An 18,698-nucleotide genomic window follows, 5' to 3' on the forward strand; every position below is an offset into this window, starting at 1 on the left:
TGCCGAGGCTGGAGGTCGGTATTATTCTTAATCCCACTTTAAAGATGAGGAAACTTAAAATTCAGTGATGCTAAGAAACTTAACCCAGAATCACATAACCAGTAAGGAGAGTTGGGATTTAAATTCAGATCTAATTTAAGAAACCAAAGCTCTTAACTATAGTAAGAAAAAGACATTACAATAAAGGAACTATATTGCCTTTTACACAGTTGCAATACATTAGGGCCTATCTACTTATATTGTGGCGTATATTTAAAGTTCCACATAGACCTGTTTCCTGCATTATGATACACCCATAAGTTTCACCCTTATCCCTGGCCATGTATCCCATAAAACTAAGCTCTAAGACATCAATAAAATGTAAAAGGCCAACGTAGTACCTTGTATAGAACAGACATTCTGAATTTTTTTTTCTAATTGGATGGAGCAATGCTAACTCATCATCCTTATCAGAAAGACAGCTAGAAGCACCTGGCAAATGAGGTACACCTTATGAAGAACAGCATGCTAATAACAGTTTTTATTAGACTATAAAGCAGGCCAGGCATGTTGATTTACACCTGTAATCCCAGCACTTCGGGAGGCCAAGACAGAAGGATCACTTGAGCCCAGGAGTTGGAGACCTCCCTAGGCAACACAGTGAGACCCCTGTCTCTACTAAACATTTTTTTTTAAACTTAGCCAGGCATGGTGGTTCGTGCTTGTGGTTCCAGCTACAGGGGAGACTGAAGTGGGGAGGTCGGGGCTGCAGTGAGTTCTGCTTGCACCTCTACACTCCAACCGGGGTGACAGAGTGAGACTGTGTCTTAAAAACAAAACAAAAAAAAAAGCAAACAATCCCTGTAGCCTAAAGAAAACATATCTCCTTAATTTTGAAAGCTGCTGGGCTTGAGTTGATTTAAAACAGACTTTTCCCATAACTCTTTATAGCTACAACCATAATTAAAACACTACAATCACTACAGCCATAACAGCCTACTTAACAAATTGGTTACAATATTTTTTAAAAGTACAACTACAGGTCTGCACCTTCAACTCTCATTCGAAAATTCCTGAATATTTATTTAATCTCAAGATAAAAATCAGCATGGTGTTTCTAGGTTGAGTCCTAGGCCTTCTCAAACCAGAGTTTAATGCGAGAGGCTCAGCAGATTTCTGCTTTGTTGTGAGTCACTAAAACGTGATGACCTCAGCAGCCATAAACCAAAGGTAATGAGTATCCCACAGAGAGAAGGCAGATGAAGGGAATGTACAATATGATCCTCATAAGACTTTCTCATTCTAAAATGCAATTCTATTCTCATTTTCTTTCTCCTATGAGATTCTAAGAAGCAATCCCGGAAGATGGCAAGAATCAAGATACTAAGCTCTATCTTACCTACTCATTTAGGGTAAAATAATTTCCTACACAGTTCTGCACTTTATGTGTGTGTTTCTAATTGACCTATGCAACCATCTGCCAGGTGCTGATTTTACACCTCTTCGCATAAAATATAAGAAACTAACTGAAATGCAGCCACTTTGCAAAGTGGGGCTTCAATAATTTCAATGAATTTGTGCCTTATCTTCCTCATTCTAAACATACGGCCTTTGAAAGGGTCTTGAAAAAACAGCCAAATACAACAATTTCTTTGGCCTGTTTCTGTACTTAAAAGTACTTTAAACATCAGCACGAAGCTTGCAGAATTAAGAACTTAATTTCCTCACTCTATCGTCCCTGCCATACCAGCAAAACTCAAGGTGAAGCATAATGAGACAATAATACACTTTGGAATCCAGAAAAATATATTAAACGCTCAAATAACTGAAAGACACAGGAAAAAGGTGTCAACAAGCCAACAATAAACGTGTGACTATTGGGAACAACTTTTCACATGTGGAGTAAATTAGGATGCACGAGATTACATTCCATCCAATACTTGTTTCTGGATTTCTTGTCCCCTTTGCAAATCACACCTGTAACCTTCTTAATGGCACCAAAAACAACGGCACTGACCCTGGACACTCACTTGCTAGATAGTTTCCAAAGATGTCACCAGTACTGAAGGCCCACCTCCCTACTCACCTGTGATGCATCAGCTTGGGGCCAAATGTCAGAGAAAGGAGCGCTCGGGTGGTGGGGAACAGGCATCAGGGTTTGCGTTCCACGGTCACGTGCTACCGCATCTTGCTCACAACCGCTGCACCGACGCGGCCACTCGTCCCCGGGGTCGCCCGGGGCCGCCCAACTTCTCCCGACGGCCGGTGGCCGTGCACCCCGTCACGGGTTGGGGCATGTCGGGGAACACCCGGGGCCTTCCGTCCAGAAGCTTCGGGAGGGGGGCTGCCCAACCTGGGGGAGTGGGACAAGAGCGGTCACCAAAACCACAACGAGGTCGCAGCTCCCATCTTCTAGCCACCTGAGAGCCCCAGGCGCTGCCGACACTGCCTCCCAAGGCCTGCGGATTAGCCCGCCGGCCGGGGGCCCGCAGGCCGGGCCGCCTCTCCCCGCCCCGCTCCGGCTGGGCCCGCGCGCAGCCCACCTGACAGCTGCGCTGGGGGCGCGCGCGCCTGCCCCACTGCTTTGTTCCTCATCCGGGCAGAGTTCGCCTCGGGGCCCTGCCCGTTCCCTCGGCCCCCTCACCCCGGGGGCCGTTGCCCTAACGTTTCCCGCCCGGCCCGGCCCGGCCCTTCCCGGCCCGCTGCTTCTTCCTCAGGGCCGCACCCTCCGCGGCGCGTTTCCGGCTCCTCAGCCACTCTCCGCACCCGCCGCTCCGCCCCCCGTGCGTGCGCCCTCCCCGCCGCGGCCCGCAAGCGGCGCCCGCGCACCGCCTCGCCCCTCTCCCAGCCCAGGCCTCTCCGCGCGTGCGCGCCGCAGATGCGCTGGCCGCGAGAGGCTCCGCCGCGAGCTCTGCGTCTCCATCCGGCCGGCTAGAATCGAGCGCCGAGCGATCGACCTATAGTTGCTAGGCGACCAGGGTTGCTATACCTGCAGGGAGTGAGTTTTGAATCCCCTGAATCCCGCAGACTCAAGATTTCAGTCTTCATGACATTCCCCTACTAGAGAAGCATGGGTCCACACAAAGTCCCCAAAATTCGAAGTACGGGATTTGGCCCCAAGAGTTGCCTCTGCTGCCCAGGAGGAATTGAGATTCTATCCTGAATATTTTTCGCCGTCTGCTACGCCTGAAGGCTGTCCAGTTTGCCTGCTTCCCGTCGTAAATGCTGGGGTTTGGGATTTTAAACAAATTTCCTTCCCCTTTTCTCTGCCCTTAGTTCTCTACTGCGCGCCAGGCACTGTGCCTAACGCTCGGAGTACCGAGATGGCTTTAAAGGAAAATGGTCCCAAGCTCCTGAGCAGTAGACGTTGAAACTACACCACACTGCCTGGTGGCTCTTACACCAGCAAAACAGCAGATCCAGGGATTCTTCCTCTCATTCACAAAGCGTTTGTTAAATTAGATCTCAAACCTAGGGATACACAGCAAGGCACAAGCCCTGAACTTCACCTGCCTGCAGTCTAGTGGGGACTGATGAATTTTGAAAATTCAATCTAATATGAAAAGGTAGAGGCACATGCAACGTTTTGGACGAGAATTGGGTGGGATGTCAACCCCCAAAATGTTTCCCTTCCTTTACTTCTCATGGGGAGAAAGCACATTCCAGATGAGGAAACCTCACTGAACATTGACAGGCAGGTCACATTGGTTTTGCTCTCTGTTGACAACAAATAGAAGTCTAAATCAAGAAGGTCATCATCCCAACTGAGAGTCAGTATTCTTTGAAATGCGACTTCAAATCTGGAGCCTAGAGAATGATGATGTATCTTATTACAGCCAAATACTTTCACTAGGTTTGGGTTTGGATGTCTATTCTTTTGGAACAATTTTATTAAGTTGAGAGGTGAACATAAAAATCAGGTCACATAATGTAAGAACTAAAACCATAATACTTAAGAAAATAGAGACAAAAATCTTTGTGACCTTGATAGGACACAAAAATCACAAACTATTAAAAAATTGGACCACGTGCAGTGGCTCTCGCCTCAGCACTTTAGGAAGCTGAGGTAGGAGGATCGATTGAGCCCAGGTGTTTGAGACAATCCTGGGCAACAAAGTGAGACCCTGTCTCTACAAAAAATAAAAAAATTAGCTGAGCATGGTGGTATGCACATGTAGCCCCAGCTACTGTGCCCAGGAGTGTGAGGTTGCAATGAGCTAAGATTTTGCCACTGCACTCCAGCTCAGGTGACAGAGAGAGACCCTATCTCAAAAAAAAAAAAAAAAAAAAAAAAAAAAAAAGGCAAATTGAACTTCATCAAAATTAAAATGGTTGATCTTGAAAAGATACCGTCAACAAAATGAGTCAAGCGAGAGACTGGGAGAAAATATTTTCAAAACAAATATCTGAAAAATGATTTGTATCTTGAATTATAAAGAGCCCTTTAAATACAATAATAAGAAGACAAATTTTAAAACTTAGGCAAAAATCTCAACAGCCATTTCACCAAAGAAGATATATAGATGGCGATTAAGCACAAAAAATATGTGCAGCATCATTAGGTATCAAAGAAATGCAAATCAAAGCACAATGAAGTCATATTGCACACTTACTAGAATGGCTAAAATTAAAAAGACCAACTATAACAAGTGTTGGTGCAAATATGGAGCAACTGGTACCCTCACATTTTGTTGGTGGGAATGCAAAAAAATGTCACAGCCATTTTAGAATGGCAATTTCTTTTCTCTCTGTCTCTCTCTTTTTTTTTTTTTTTTTAGAGAGAGTCTCACTGTCACTCAGGCTGGAGTGCTGTGCTGTGGTCTTGGCTCACTGCAGTCTCTGCCTCCTGGGTTCAAGTGATTCTCCTGCCTCAGCTTCCCCAGTAGCTGGAATTACAGGTGCTCACCAGCATGCCTGGTGAATTTTTGTATTTTTAGTAAAGATGGGGTTTCACCATGTTGGCCAAGCCGGTTGCAAACTCCTGACCTCAAGTGATCTACCTGCCTTAGCCTCCCAAAGTGCTGGGATTACAGGCATGAGCCACCATGCCTGGCCGGCAATTTCTTATACTTCTTATACCATACAATTCTCCATACTCCTTAGGTATTTACCAAAGAAAAATAAAAACATATGTACAAAGACTTGAACACCAATGTCCATAACTGCTTTATCATAATAGGCCAGAACAGGAAATGACCCAAATGTCCATCAACTGGTAAATGAATAATGACAGTGTACAGTATCTATACAGTGGAATTCTGCTCAGAAATAAAAAGGAACAAGCTGTTGATACATGGATGGATCTCAAAGCCATATTATGCTAAGTGAAAGAAATCAGACACAATAGACTACATATTATGAGTCCAGGTATATGAAATTTTAGAAAAGGCAAAATTGTAGTAATAGAAAGCAGAGAAGTGATTGTCAGAAGTTGGGAATGGGTTGGGGGATGAGATTGCCTACAGTGGGGGCATAAAAGAACTTTTTTAGAAGTGACGAAAATGGTCTTGATTGTGGTAGAGGTTATACAACTGTATACATCTGTCCAAATTAATCGAATAGTAAGCTTGACATTGGTGAATTTTATTGTATGTAAAAATACCTTAAAAAGTCAATTCAAAAATTATGTCAAAAATTGAAGTGTTCTGACTCTACTCCCCAGACTAAGCCCACTGTATGCTCTCTCATACTACCGATGTTTATTGTAATTAATTGTTTAATTTTCTATTTTGCCAAATAGATTTTAAATTTTGCGGAGAAGATTCATGTCTATCTTATTTAATGCTATACAACATAGCACTATACCTGGCATATATTAGATATTCAATAAATTTCTGATGCATGAGGGAAAGTCGAACTGGCATAATTTGAAGCCACACATATTGACTCACATATCTATTTACTTGGAGATGTACAGCAAATGGTTGCTCAAAGATTGCCTTAACTGCTGATTTGGGGTGACTTACCCCTTTAAGGAGACTCCACGGTGTTGTTAAGACAATAAAAACAATGGAAAGGCCAGACACAGTGGCTCATACCTGTAATCCTAGCACTTTGGGCAGCCAAGGCTGGTGGATTGCTTGAGTCCAGGAGTTCAGGATCAGCTGAGCAACATGGTGAAACTCTGTCTTTACAAAAATTACAAAAATTAGCCCGGTGTGATGGTACATGCCTGTGGTCCCAGCTACTTGGGAGGCTGAGGTAGGAGGATCCTTTGAGCCTGGGAGGTTGACAGTGCAGTAAGCTGTGATCAGGCCACAGCCACTGCACTCTGGCCTGGGCAACAGGGCAAGACACTGCCTCAAACAACAACAAAAATGGGAGAAACTGGCCAATCACACAAGTAGAAATGAAGAGCTTTGGCGTGGCAGAGCAAGGAGGATACGTTCTGAGGAATGCATCCTTAGGCAATTTTGTGGTTGTGCAAACATCATAGAGTGCACTTACACATACCTAGATGGTCTAACCTACTACACCCCTAGGCTAGATGGTATGGCCTATGGCTCCTAGGTTACAAACCTGCATAGCATGTTACTGTACGGAATACTCCAGACAATTGTAACATCATGGTGTTTGTGTATCTAAACATATCTAAGCATAGAAAAAGTACAGTAAAAATATGGACAAAAGATGAAAAAATGGTATGCCTGTCTGGGGCAGTTTCATTATAATCTTATGGGACCACTCTTGTATATCCAGTCTGTCGTTGACCAAAACATCATTGTGTGGCACAGGACTGCATTAGCATGATTGTGAAATAATGATGGAGAGTAAAATCAAGGGTAGACCTTAGAGATAATATCAATGAAGACAACCAGATAACAACCACTAGGATTTTTCCTGGACATCAGAGAGAGACACAGAGGGCAAATTACCTTTAAACATTATCTCCTAGCACTAAAGACAAGGACAGTAATGGGTAAATTTGGCCCCAGATTTAGCTGATCAGGATATCTTACTTTTAACAGACCCTAATTAAGGTTTAAAATCTTGCTTCCTATTCCTTATGGTAAGGAGGATCTACAAATAAAGACCTTTTATGTGGGTAAACCTGTTCTTTGGCATTCTTGGGATTCCTACCATAAGTTTGATACAATTATAATGTATAATGTAAGGACTGACCTCCTTATTTATTTAATATTTGCAGAGAGGCATAGAGTTTATTCTACAAATGTTTGTTGAGTGTCTACTATGTGCCAGGCATTGCTCTAGGAACTGGGGGTATGTAGTAAACAAAACAGGCAAAAAATACCAGTTCCTCTGGAGCTTACATTATAATGGAAGAAGATAGGTAATAAAGAAATAAATAATTAAAATACACAATATTCCAGATAGCAATAAATAACATAAAAAAAAGAATGACTGAGAAAATGGACAGAAAATGCCTGGGGATGGACCTGCGATTTTAATAGGGTAGACAGAGAAGTCATCACTCAAAAGGTGACATTTAAACCAAAGGGGAGGAGAGAGTGATCCATGCAGACATCTAGAGGGAGAATGTCTCAGTCAGAAAGAAGGTCAAGAGCAAACGCTCTGAGGCAGGAGACTGCCCGGTGGATTTGAGAAATTGCAAGGACACCAGTGACTCTAGAACTGTACTGCCTAGCATGATAGCTGCTACCCACCTGTGGCTATGGAGCCCCTGACATGCGCCTAGTTTACACTGTGCAATTATTTTAGAGTGGGGAGTAAAATAGAGAGATTTTTGTCAATAGCCCCAATTCTTTACTCCTCTCGGTAACCAACCTTTTTTCTCTCGGCTAAAAATGGAGTCTATTTTTCTGCCCCTTGATTCTGAGTTTGCCATGTGGGACATATGCTTGAACTGAGCTGAGGTCAGGCCAAATCACTGATCCTCAGGCTCAAGAGCTAAATATGTGCTTAGTGTTTTATTGACAGCATTCTGAGGAGGCTGTCCCCCTTATCTTGGCTACCACTGAGTCTCTGCTCTGATCTTAGGAAACTGACACATGGGTATAGAGGATTAAGCACTAGTACTTAGAACAATATTTCTCTTAGATTAATGTCCTCAGTACTTGTTCAACTCCTCTAAAAGCTATAGAATTACTTGTTTTCTAAACGCAGTATATGTGGCAGTAGAACTGGGGTAATCTTGTGTGTTCTGTTAACTCTTAGGAATTTTTTTTTCTTTCTCTTTTTTTTTTTTTTTTTTTTTTTGAGACAGAGTCTTGCTCTGTCACCTAGGCTGGAGTACAGATCGCATGATCTCGGCTCACTGCAACCTCTGTCTCCTGGGCTCAAGCAATCTTCCCACCTCAGCCTCCCGAGCAGCAGGGATTACAGGCATGCACTACCATACCCAGCTAATTTTTGTATGTTTTGTAGAGACGGGGTTTTACCATGTTGCCCAGGCTGGTCTTGAGTGATACTTCTGCCTTGGCCTCCCAAAGTGCTGGTATTACAGGCATGAACAGCCATACCCGGCCAAGTCTTAGGACTTTAAAGGCTGAACACATATGGTTTCAAACTAATTCAGTTTCTCAGATCTGAAGGAACTGTACTAATTTCTGTGAGGGTCATGCATGATGAATGAATCCAGACTCTACTCAGTCTTTCAAACAACACCCCTCTAACTAGATTGAGCAGAATAAGGAATCAAAGAGTGAGCAAACAAAACAAAACAAAACAAAACAAAAAACACATCATCATCAACACCACGACACAGAGGGCTTCTGTGACCAAATGTGGGGTGGTTTTCCCCACACACCAAGCAAGCAGTCAATTCTGCAACGCACACCAACTGGGTGCCCTCCAATTTAATTCCAACATTATCTACCTGGAGATAGTGTCAGATCCCACAGGTTGAGGGCTCAGTCCCATCAGACTTCCCCCTGACCCTTCCTCATCAGACACCAGTCACAAGTCCGGGCCTCTGGAACTTCTGACCAACCGACTTCAAATTGGGGATTCCATGACTCCCTCTTTGGGTCCCATTAATTTGATAGAGTGGCTTACATAACTCGAGAAGACACTTAACTTAGGTTTACTGGTTTATTACAAAGGATATTACAAAGGATACAGATGAAGAGATGCACAGAGCATGGCACAGGGAGGGGGTGCAGAGCTTCCATGCCCTCCCTGGGCGTGCCACCCTCCGGGAACCCCCAGGGGTTCAGCTATCCAGAAGCTCTCCAAACCCTGTCCTCTTGGGCCTTTAATGGAGACATTATTGGATAGACATGACTGACTACCATGCAAAAATGTAACTGGACAAAAAGGGTGTGATCCAATACTAGTAGACTGAGTAGGGAAACCCAGCAAGGCCTGTCTGTTCACATTCTTCCTAGTCTCATCCGTGCAGCGTTCCTTCCTCCAGGGGATGGGGCAGGACTCCTGAATTGAGGGTCTCATGACCTGCGATTATAAAGGTGGTAGAAGATAAGAGTTCTGCTGTGGGCTGGTGAAAGAAGGGCAGGGCAAGTTCAGAGAGAGATTCTCTTTTCTGAGGCCTGCTTCTGAGTGCCCTAACATTATAACAAAAGACTATAACAAGAGCTTAGGGAGTTATAAGCCAGGAACTGTGGACAAAACCCAATATATCATAATATCACAGAGGGGAAATGATTTTAGGAGTTTAGCCAAAGAAATTTTAATGTTGATATCTCTGAATTTTAACCTAAAAGGATAAGGTTTATTTAAGCTTTGGGTTTTAATTTATGCCTAGCAATTTGATAATGAGGATTTTTTTTTTTAAATTTGGAGGATTATTCTGTGGGTAATTTATTTGACTGCATAACCTCTGGCCAGCTATACTGGAATGGCCTTCATTAGAAATAGCAAATAAAATCAGGAATGAGTTTTTGACCTGGGGTCCACCATATTTTGGGGTTAATTTAACTGATGTACTGTTCTAATTCATTTTAGAAGTTTAAAGGGCAAAAACTGAACTGCCTGTCCGTGAATCTAAGATGATAAACAAAGGAGCAGTAGTTGCCATTGAAGGAAGCTGGAAATTCAAGAGAGAAAGACAAGATCACTGTCTTTGTTAATGGCCTCCTAAAATTCCAACAGCAATGATAAAGTAAATGAAAAAGTAACTGAAAATTTACCTCCAAAGAAGGTCCATAGCCGGGCACAGTGGCTCATGCTTGTTATCCCAACACTTGGGAGGCTGTGGCAGGTGGATCACCTGAGCTCAGGAGTTCGAGACTAGCCTGAGCAACATGTTGAAACCATATCTCCACACAAAAATATAAAAATTAGTTGGGTGTGATGGCACATTGCGGTGGTCCCAGCTACTCGGGAGGCTGGTCGATTGAGCTCAGGAGGTTGGGGCTTCGGTGAGCCAGGATCGTGCCACTGCACCCCAGCCTGGGCGACAGAGCAAGACTCTGTCTCAAAACAAAAAAAAACAAAAAACAAAACAAAACAAAAAAACATGTGTTTTTTGTTTTAGCAACTCTCCAAGGAACAGATAATTTTCATATTTTACAAATGGTTCCAACACCTAGAAACAGATGGAAAGCCACTCAACTTATTTTTAAGAGTTTAAAATAATGCTGATACCAAAAAAGGAGAGCACAAGAAAATGAAACTATGAGCCAATATAACTTGGGACTATAAGAAAAAAATTTCTAAATAAGATATTAACAAATTGAATCCAGCAGTGTATAAAAGAATTATGCCTTCATAGGATTTTATTCTAAGAATGTAAGATGGCTCAATGTTGGAAAATCTATCATAGCAATTCACTACAATAACAAATAAAAAAAGAAAATACATGATTATAGACGTTAAAAAGCATTTGATAAAATTTAATAGCCATTCCTGATAATAACAAACAAATTTCCTCAACTAGGTAAAGAATATCTACTAGATAGTGAAACATCAGAAGCTTTCTTATTGAAATACCAGGATGGGCTGGGCGTGATGGCTCACACCTGTAATCCCAGCACTTTGGGCCACCCACTCAGGAGGCCCAGGTGGGTGAATCATGAGGTCAAGAGATTGAGACCTTCCTGGCCAACATGCTAAAACCCTGTCTCTACTAAAAATACAAAAATTAGCTGGGCATGGTGGTGCATGCCTGTAGTCCCAGCTACTCGGGAGGCTGAGATGGGAGGATGGCTTGAGCCTGGGAGGCAGAGGGTGCAGTGAGCCGAGATTGTGCCGGTCCATTCCAGCCTGGGTGACAGAGTGAGACCCCATCTCTCAAAAAAAAAAAAAAAAAAAAAAACCATCTTGAGTGGGTGTTATTTCACAAGTGTATAAATTTATTCAAAGCTCATTAAATTGTATATTTAACATCCATGCATTTAATTGTATGTAGATCTTATCATGATTAAAAACCATTAGAACTAATAAGAGAGTTTAGTGAAATGACTGTATTAAAGATTAATATGAAGTAATCAGTAACTTTGAATAACAGAAAAAAAAACTTATTCGCTATAGCAACAAAACGTATAAAACATCTTGAAATAAGCATAATAAAATATGTTCAAGACCTACATGTAAAAACCTTTGAAATTAATTAATTAATTTATTTTTATTTTTTGAGATGGAATCTTGCTCTGTGGCCAGTCTGGAGTGCAGCGGCGCAATCATGGCTCACTGCAACGTTTGCCTCCTGGGTTGAAGCGATTCTCCTGCCTCAGCCTCCCGAGTAGCTGGGACTACAGGCACGTGCCACTACACCCACCTAATTTTTGTATTTTTAGTAGAGACGGGCTTTCACCATGTTGGCCAGGATGGTCTCGATCTCTTGACCTCGTGATCTGCCCGCCTTCGCCTCCCAAAGTGCTGGGATTACAGGCGTGAGCCACTGCACCTGGCCAAAATTTACTAATGAGCAAAAAAGAAGACCTGAATAAATGAGTTCTATTATGTGCATGTATGGAGAAATGCAACTTTCTAAACAAAAGGTGATTCTCTCCAAATTAATCTTTTTAATGGAGATAGGGTCTTGCTCTGTTGCCCAGGTTGCAGTGCTGTGGCATAATTACAGCTCACTGCAGCCTCGATCTCCTGGGCTCAATCAATCCACCCACCTTAGCCTCCTGAGTAGCTGCGACCTCAGGCGCATGCCACCGTGCCTGACTACTTTCTGCATTTTTTTGCATTGATGGGGTCTCCCCATGTCGCCCTGGCTGGCCTCAAACTCCCGGGCTCAAGTGATGTGCCTGTGTAAGCTTCCCAAAGTGTTGGAATTGCAGGTGTGAGCCACTGCACCTGACCCAATTTAATCTTTCTATTTAACACAGCCTCAATTAGAATCGCAAGTGGTGGTTTTTTCCTCATCAATATTAAAAGTGCACGTTGTGTTTTTTTGGTCTTCTTTTCCGAATTTGGGCAATCCTTGCCCAAAAGTTCTTCCAGATGAATTTTAGAGTCAGCCATTCATTCTCCAAGGCTTGAGTTTGGTGCCTCTTCATAATTCACACCAGGGTGTTATATAGACAAGAGGAGGCCTTGTAAAATTTGCGGTAGGAGAAGGTAGCCTTAAACAAGGAAGAACAGACAAAAGCTAGAAGGAAAGGATTAAGATATATTTGCCCATCTGCCCCCTTTCATGAGCAGACCTAAATAAGACTACACAAACCCAGCCTCAGTTGCTCTTGGCAGGTTAGCATATGTGTTACTTGATCTAGCCAGCCTTAGGACAGCTTTAGGTTGGAGAGAGTGTTTATCTGGGTCAAAACTGACTGGAGAGTAATCAGGAGTCAAAACTTCTTCTTTTGATCTCTTACGTAAAGAAGGTAGCCCCCACCCCCATACCCTGCACATCATGTGAGTAAAACAGTCCTGTTGCTACTGGAAAAGTCACTTATTTTCAATGCTTTTGTCCTTTAGGAAAGAATGCTCTGTCAGCATTCTTTGTGACCATGCAGTTAGGTCATTATATTACTTGGATCCTATAAAAAGACCACTGTAGGATCAGGATTTGACCAGTTTTTTTAGATGGAGTTTCACTCTTGTTGCCCAGGCTGGAGTGCAATGGCGCTATCTCAGCTCACCACAACCTCCGCCTCCTGGATTCAAGTGATTTTCCTGCCTCAGCCTCCCGAGTAGCTGGGATTACAGGCATGCGCACCACACCTAGCTAATTTTATATTTTTAGTAGAAATGGGGTTTCTCCATGTTGGTCAGGCTGGTCTCGAACTACTGACCTCAGGCGATCTGCCTGCCAAAGTGCTGGGATTAAGACATGAGCCACCACGCCTGGCCTTGACCAATTTTGATTGTGGTATTAGGAGACAGAGAGAGAGAGAGAAAAAGTCTTGTAGCTACTTCTTCCTTAGAGACAGAATTTATAAGGAGCCAGAAACCCTGATCCAAGAATTCTAATTTCTAATGATAAATCTGTTGGTTTGGGCCAGATCAGGGTGTGTTGTTTGAACTTTCTACACATTTTCTCTTATTAAGTTTCACTGAGTTATAAAAATAAGTAATAGTGCTGTTATTAACAAGTTAAACAGTAGAAAGATTTATAAAGAAAAATGAACATTCCCCCTTACTCCCCAATGCCACCCTTTCTTTTTAGGCAACCAATGCAAAAAACTATTTAGTGTATGTCTTTCTATTTCATTCTCTATGCTCACAGAAACACATATAAAGGACATACACATCATGTAGAATTGTTTTTATGTTCCCGCTGCATATGTTACTCTGCAATTTGCTTTTTTCACTTAACACATTGTGGATATGTCTGCAAGTTCTTACATATAGATTTTACTCATTATTTTTAATAATAGCATAATATTCTAAGATTTTTAACTCTTTTCCTATTGATGGACATTCAGGCTGTTCAGGCTGTTCCCCTTTTCTCCTCCTCCTCCTCCTCCTCCTCTTCCTTCTTCTTCTTCTGACAGTCTTGCTTTGTCGCTCAGCCTATCTCAGCTCACTTCAACCTCCACCTGCCGAGTTCAAGCAATTCTCTTGCCTCGGCCTCCTGCGTAGCTGGGACTACAGGCACATGCCACCTTCCTGGCTAATTTTTAGGATTTTTAGTAGAGATGGGGTTTCACCCTGGGGGTGAGGCTGGTCTTGAACTCCTGACCTCAAGTGATCCACCCATTTTGGCCTCCCAAAGTGCTGGGATTATAGGCATGAGCCACCTCACCTGGACTCTTCTTTTTTTAAAATCACTACAAATGTTACAATAAAGATTATTGTACACATAAATAGGTATTGCTACATTTATTTTGGTAGGACAAAACAGGACAGATATCTGAATCAAAGGATGTGATGTGCACTATTAATTTTAACAGTTTCTTCAGCTGGGATGTGGAGTCACAAGCCTGTAGTCCCAGCTACTCAGGAGGTTGAGGGAGGAGGATCCCTTGAGCCTGGGAGGCGGAGGTTGCAGTGAGCAGAGATTGCATCACTGCCCTCCAGCCTGGGTGACAGAGTGAGACCTGTCTCAAAATAATAATAATTTTAATAGTTTCTTGAAGCAATTTATGCTCCCACCCTTTCCTCTAATCCTTGCCTGCCCTGAATGTTAGCAATCTTTTAAAGTTTTGCCAATCTAAGAAGGAGAAATGGCACCTCAACTGTTCTTCCTTTTGCTCTCTTCCAGTCTAGTCCCCAATCTGCAGATATAGTTATCTTTTTTGAAACACAGATCTTCAAATGTCACCTCCCTGCTTAAAATATTTCATTATCTTCCTGTCACTCTCAAAGGTTAAAATATTTGACATGGCCAAAAAGCACCTTGTGGGATGACAGCCTACCTGCCTGTGTGGTGGACTTTTCTCCTAATAGAAAGGGCTTTCTCAATTCTACTGAGAAATTGTGATGATATATTAGGCTGTTTGCCAGTATAAACCTCATTGGGAGCTACAACTGTTAATTTTTCTTTCTTCTTTTTAAAAGATGGGGGTCTTGCTACATTGGCCAGGTTGGTCTTGAACTCTTGGCCTCAAGCAATCCTCCTGCCTTGGCCTCCCAAAGTGCTGGGATTACAAACTTGAGCCACTGCACCCAGCCAAGCTACACCTTTTAAAATGTGACTGACTTATACCTGAAAGGAATAATTATTTCTATTTTATTTGCCTTGTTTTTTGAGTTGCTTCAGGCAGATCATTTAGAACAAACAGGGAAGCACAGGACTTGCCGAACTAAAAAGAAAAACATGTTAGGGCAGCACCTTGTCTGCTGAGGTAGGCAGAAGGTCTCATCATTAATGTAGGGGGTTTTTGCTTCTCTTGTTTTTAAGTCGGACTTTTAAAGTAGAAGGCGCCTTTAATGTACTGGTTTGCAGAAGAGGAAATCTGATTTTCAGTGTGATAACATATTCTTTGACATTAACCAGTACAGTTGGATTTTTAATGACACTTTCATCTTCAAAGGATTTACCAACACGGATGGATTAATTATTCATTTTTGGGGGGCTGTGTGTTAAAAAGACAAGTCTTCAAAGATGTCATCCTTTCTCCTTGGAACTGGGGGTCTCCACCTTTCAAATGTTGCTTTCCTGCCCCCAAGCGAGAAAATAAATGGCATTTTTTAAAAGAAGAAGAATCCAATGGAAAAATACTCTTTGCACTATGGAAAGATGATGTCCTTACATCCTGGGTGAGATGAGAAGAGGAGGTTGGGAAGCAGTATTTAAGATGTGTTTACAGTAAGCACTGTGAGAAATTACCGGCTAAGCGCGTTTGTTATTGTTCAGTCTTTTGATGTGCTCTTAAACAGTCGCATATATCCGTAAAACACCCTGAGTCAAACATAAGTTGGAACATAATATGCAGACCCTTATATTCTTTGCTACAGTCTGTATTTTTCCTGTACCCTTCAAACATGCCTCATTGGGTTTTTAAAAGATTCCGCTTGGAAGGAGAAAAACCTCAAGCCTCGCCCCGGGTCTTCCTTGACTTGACACATTTGATAACCGCAAGAGAGCAGTTTTTCCTTTGATGAGGCTAAGACCCCAGAAATGAAAGAGCAAGTGTAAGTTTGCAAACACTTTAAAAGCTCCTTCCATTAGACCTGGTCGCGGGAAACCACAAAGGACAGTCAAGTGATTTTCAAGGAGAAAGCCTCTGGTCCCCTTTCCCTCCGCCGCCAGGAGGTCTGCAGGTTCCTGGGAGGAGCTCTTCTCAAATCCTGAAGATTGCTAGGCTCTTGGCGAACGACTCATCTCTTGAAGACCTAGAGTGGTGGATTATAGGCATTGAAAAGCTTTTGGTGGCTTTGGAAGATGACTCTGGTGTGAGCTCACCTTACCAGGCTGGGGGACCAGGCAGAGAAACCCCCTTTGTTATCTTTTGAAAGAAGATCAGCGGGGAAGACGGGGTTTGAAGTGTGGATTAGGAGGTCCCACGTCTTTGCCTACCACCTCTGCTAAATCTTCATAAAAAGATCGAGGAGTGCAATGAACTTCAGAAATCATGCACCGCTTCCTTGAAGCCTGTCCAGGAACCTAACTTCTGGATCCAGAAACTTCTCCAAAGACAGACCCGCTGAGCCAGGCAGTCTGCACCAGCACCTCTGCTTCTAAGATTCTGTTTCGTCTTCTTTTATTGAGAGATTGACCTCTTGGGTGATTTGTGTGCTTTCCGGCAAATGATGGAGACGCGTAAACCGGCGGGACTGCTGGCCTTGCCATACTCGCTGCGCGCCGCGCCCCTGGGTGTGCCGGGGACCCTGGCCGGACTCCCGCGGAGGGAACCCCTAAGGGTCGCCCTGCGTCTGGACGCCGCGTGCTGGGAGTGGGCGCGCAGCGGCTGCTCACGGAAACGGCAGTTCCTGCCCCTGCCGCTGGACGGCGCCTTCGAGCCCGCCTGCCTCCGCAAGCGCAACGAGCGCGAGCGGCAGCGGGTGCGCTGCGTGAACGAGGGCTATGCGCGCCTCCGAGACCACCTGCCCCGGGAGCTGGCTGACAAGCGCCTCAGCAAAGTGGAGACGCTCCGCGCCGCCATCGGCTACATCAAGCACCTGCAGGAGCTGCTGGAGCGCCAGACCCGGGGTCCCGAGGGCGCTACCGGCGCCGTCCCCCAGCGCAGGGCGGAATGCAACAGCGACGGGGAGTCCAAGGCCTCTTCGGCGCCTTCGCCCAGCAGCGAGCCTGAGGAGGGGGGCAGCTAGCGAGCGCCCGGGCCGGCCAGGACCCCTGCGCCCGCCGCATAGCGCGCAGCCGGGCGCTCAGCCTAAGGTCCTCTTCGAAGGTGGTTTGCATTCTTAATCTGGTATCTTCTCCAGGCCTAAATCTTAGGAAAAAGAAATGGGTACTGGGGTTTGGGGGATGGGGGAAGTGTTTTTACCTTTGGGAATTTCTCCCCTGCCCTTATTGGTTACGTGCCTGCAACTTATAGGTGCTTATTAAGGAGACACTTTTCCTATACTTCTAAAATGCAAACTGTTCCAGATTCTGAGCGCCTCCTTGTAAATATGATTGTTCTAAAAACTCAAAGGGCGAGAACAACTGGAATTTCCCACCTTCCGTGGTGTGGGTAAATTGTATACATAAATATTAAACCTTAACCAAAGAAGAACTTTACTGCCACCAAAACAGAAACAACCCCAAACAGCCAAAAACAGCCCTTAAAAATGAGAGGAACATTTTCTTGCATTCTTTCCTTTGGAAATTGTATTCGAAATGTAATTGAAAACAATTGTTGACCTCCTGCTTTGGGTGAAGAAGCCTGTAAGCTGCTACTTGAGAACGAATTTGCCAGCATGTGCTGTTGACTGTGTGAATGATGGTGCCAGGGAAGCCATGGCTTGGTACACACTGTTTCATCCAGCGGCCACGTGGAAGCTTCGTAGCATTGAGCAGATAGTAAAATGTCTTAGAATTAATGATCTCTTTGGAAGAGAGCCCAGATTTGTATGAAAACTTGCTTTTCCTCTCAATTGTTTTGTTCACTGTTTTCTTCATTTTCCTTTTCTCTGCATTCTGCACCGCCCCCCCGCCCGCCGACCTATAGCCCCCCATCTTAGTTTTGCACAAACTAAAGTGGCACTGTGACTTTAAAGATAAAAAAGAGATCTACTTGGAAGTCCTTTTTGAGGGTTGAGCCGGGTGGGGGAAAGATGTGGGACAAAAGGGATGGATTGAAGTTGGTACATTCTCAAATATTTTTATCACCATGGGAGCTTCCATGTACGGTATATGGAAATGATGCAGTGACTTTGGCCATGTTAAAAACCTTTTTAAAATATTTAATTTGGGTCTTTTTTTTTCTGAGAAACAATTTTGAGTTTGGTAGATAAGTTAAATGCTTGCTGATGTGTGAAAAGATCCCTAAGGTTGTTTTCTAATATGCCGAATTGTCCTTTCCATGGAGGCAGCTTTGGTTTGTGGGGGAAGAGGAAGGGGAGATGGAAATGGACAAAGAGAACTAACAGTGGCCGTGCATCCTCCAGGTGGATTTTACTTAGATTTTATTACCCCCTTTTACAGGTGTAGCAACTAAGGCAGGCTATATATTCAATGGACATCTTTTATGTGCTAGGAATTTTGTTGTGACTTTTTACATTTTGTCCTATTTAGCTTCATAAATTTGTGGGGTGGGTATGACAAATATTTTGTGATTTAAAAAAAATATGAGGTTACATACCTTGACCAGTTTAGTGTTGCTAGGATTCCTTGAGCTGAGATCAAGTCCTGAGCCTGAACCCAAAGCCGAGGATTTCTTTCTCCCTTACTGTGCTGTCTCTTGCTCTGTCATTTGCTAGCAGAGCAAATGTTGCTGCAGCTCAGTTTTCTTACCTGTACAGAAATGTTTACGGAAGTGTATGTGAACGACCTTGGT

At 43.6% G+C, this 18,698-nt stretch overlaps 2 protein-coding genes across 9 annotated transcripts in view; one reads left to right on the forward strand and one right to left on the reverse strand.

The window, feature by feature from the left end:
• The window catches only part of PRDM4 (PR/SET domain 4), a 28,215-nt gene extending 25,297 nt beyond the window's left edge, over window positions 1–2,918 (reverse strand). For 2 of the 8 annotated variants that reach the window (XM_077952603.1, XM_077952600.1), the window contains exons 1-2: window positions 2,809–2,918; window positions 2,066–2,332 (exon numbers count right to left, since the gene is read on the reverse strand). In XM_077952603.1, coding sequence (XP_077808729.1) covers window positions 2,066–2,076 — 11 coding nt within the window. In that variant the 5' untranslated portion in view covers window positions 2,077–2,332; window positions 2,809–2,918. 8 annotated transcript variants of the gene reach the window in all.
• A 13,073-nt stretch (window positions 2,919–15,991) lies between these two features.
• On the forward strand, window positions 15,992–18,072 carry ASCL4 (achaete-scute family bHLH transcription factor 4). The gene has a single exon (XM_015152693.3). The coding sequence runs from the start codon at window positions 16,507–16,509 to the stop codon at window positions 17,026–17,028; it is 522 nt and encodes a 173-aa protein (XP_015008179.1). The 5' UTR covers window positions 15,992–16,506; the 3' UTR covers window positions 17,029–18,072.
• Window positions 18,073–18,698: the final 626 nt, after the last annotated feature.

This window comes from Macaca mulatta, chromosome 11, assembly GCF_049350105.2.
Source record: "Macaca mulatta isolate MMU2019108-1 chromosome 11, T2T-MMU8v2.0, whole genome shotgun sequence".
Classification (NCBI taxonomy): Eukaryota; Metazoa; Chordata; class Mammalia; order Primates; family Cercopithecidae; genus Macaca; species Macaca mulatta.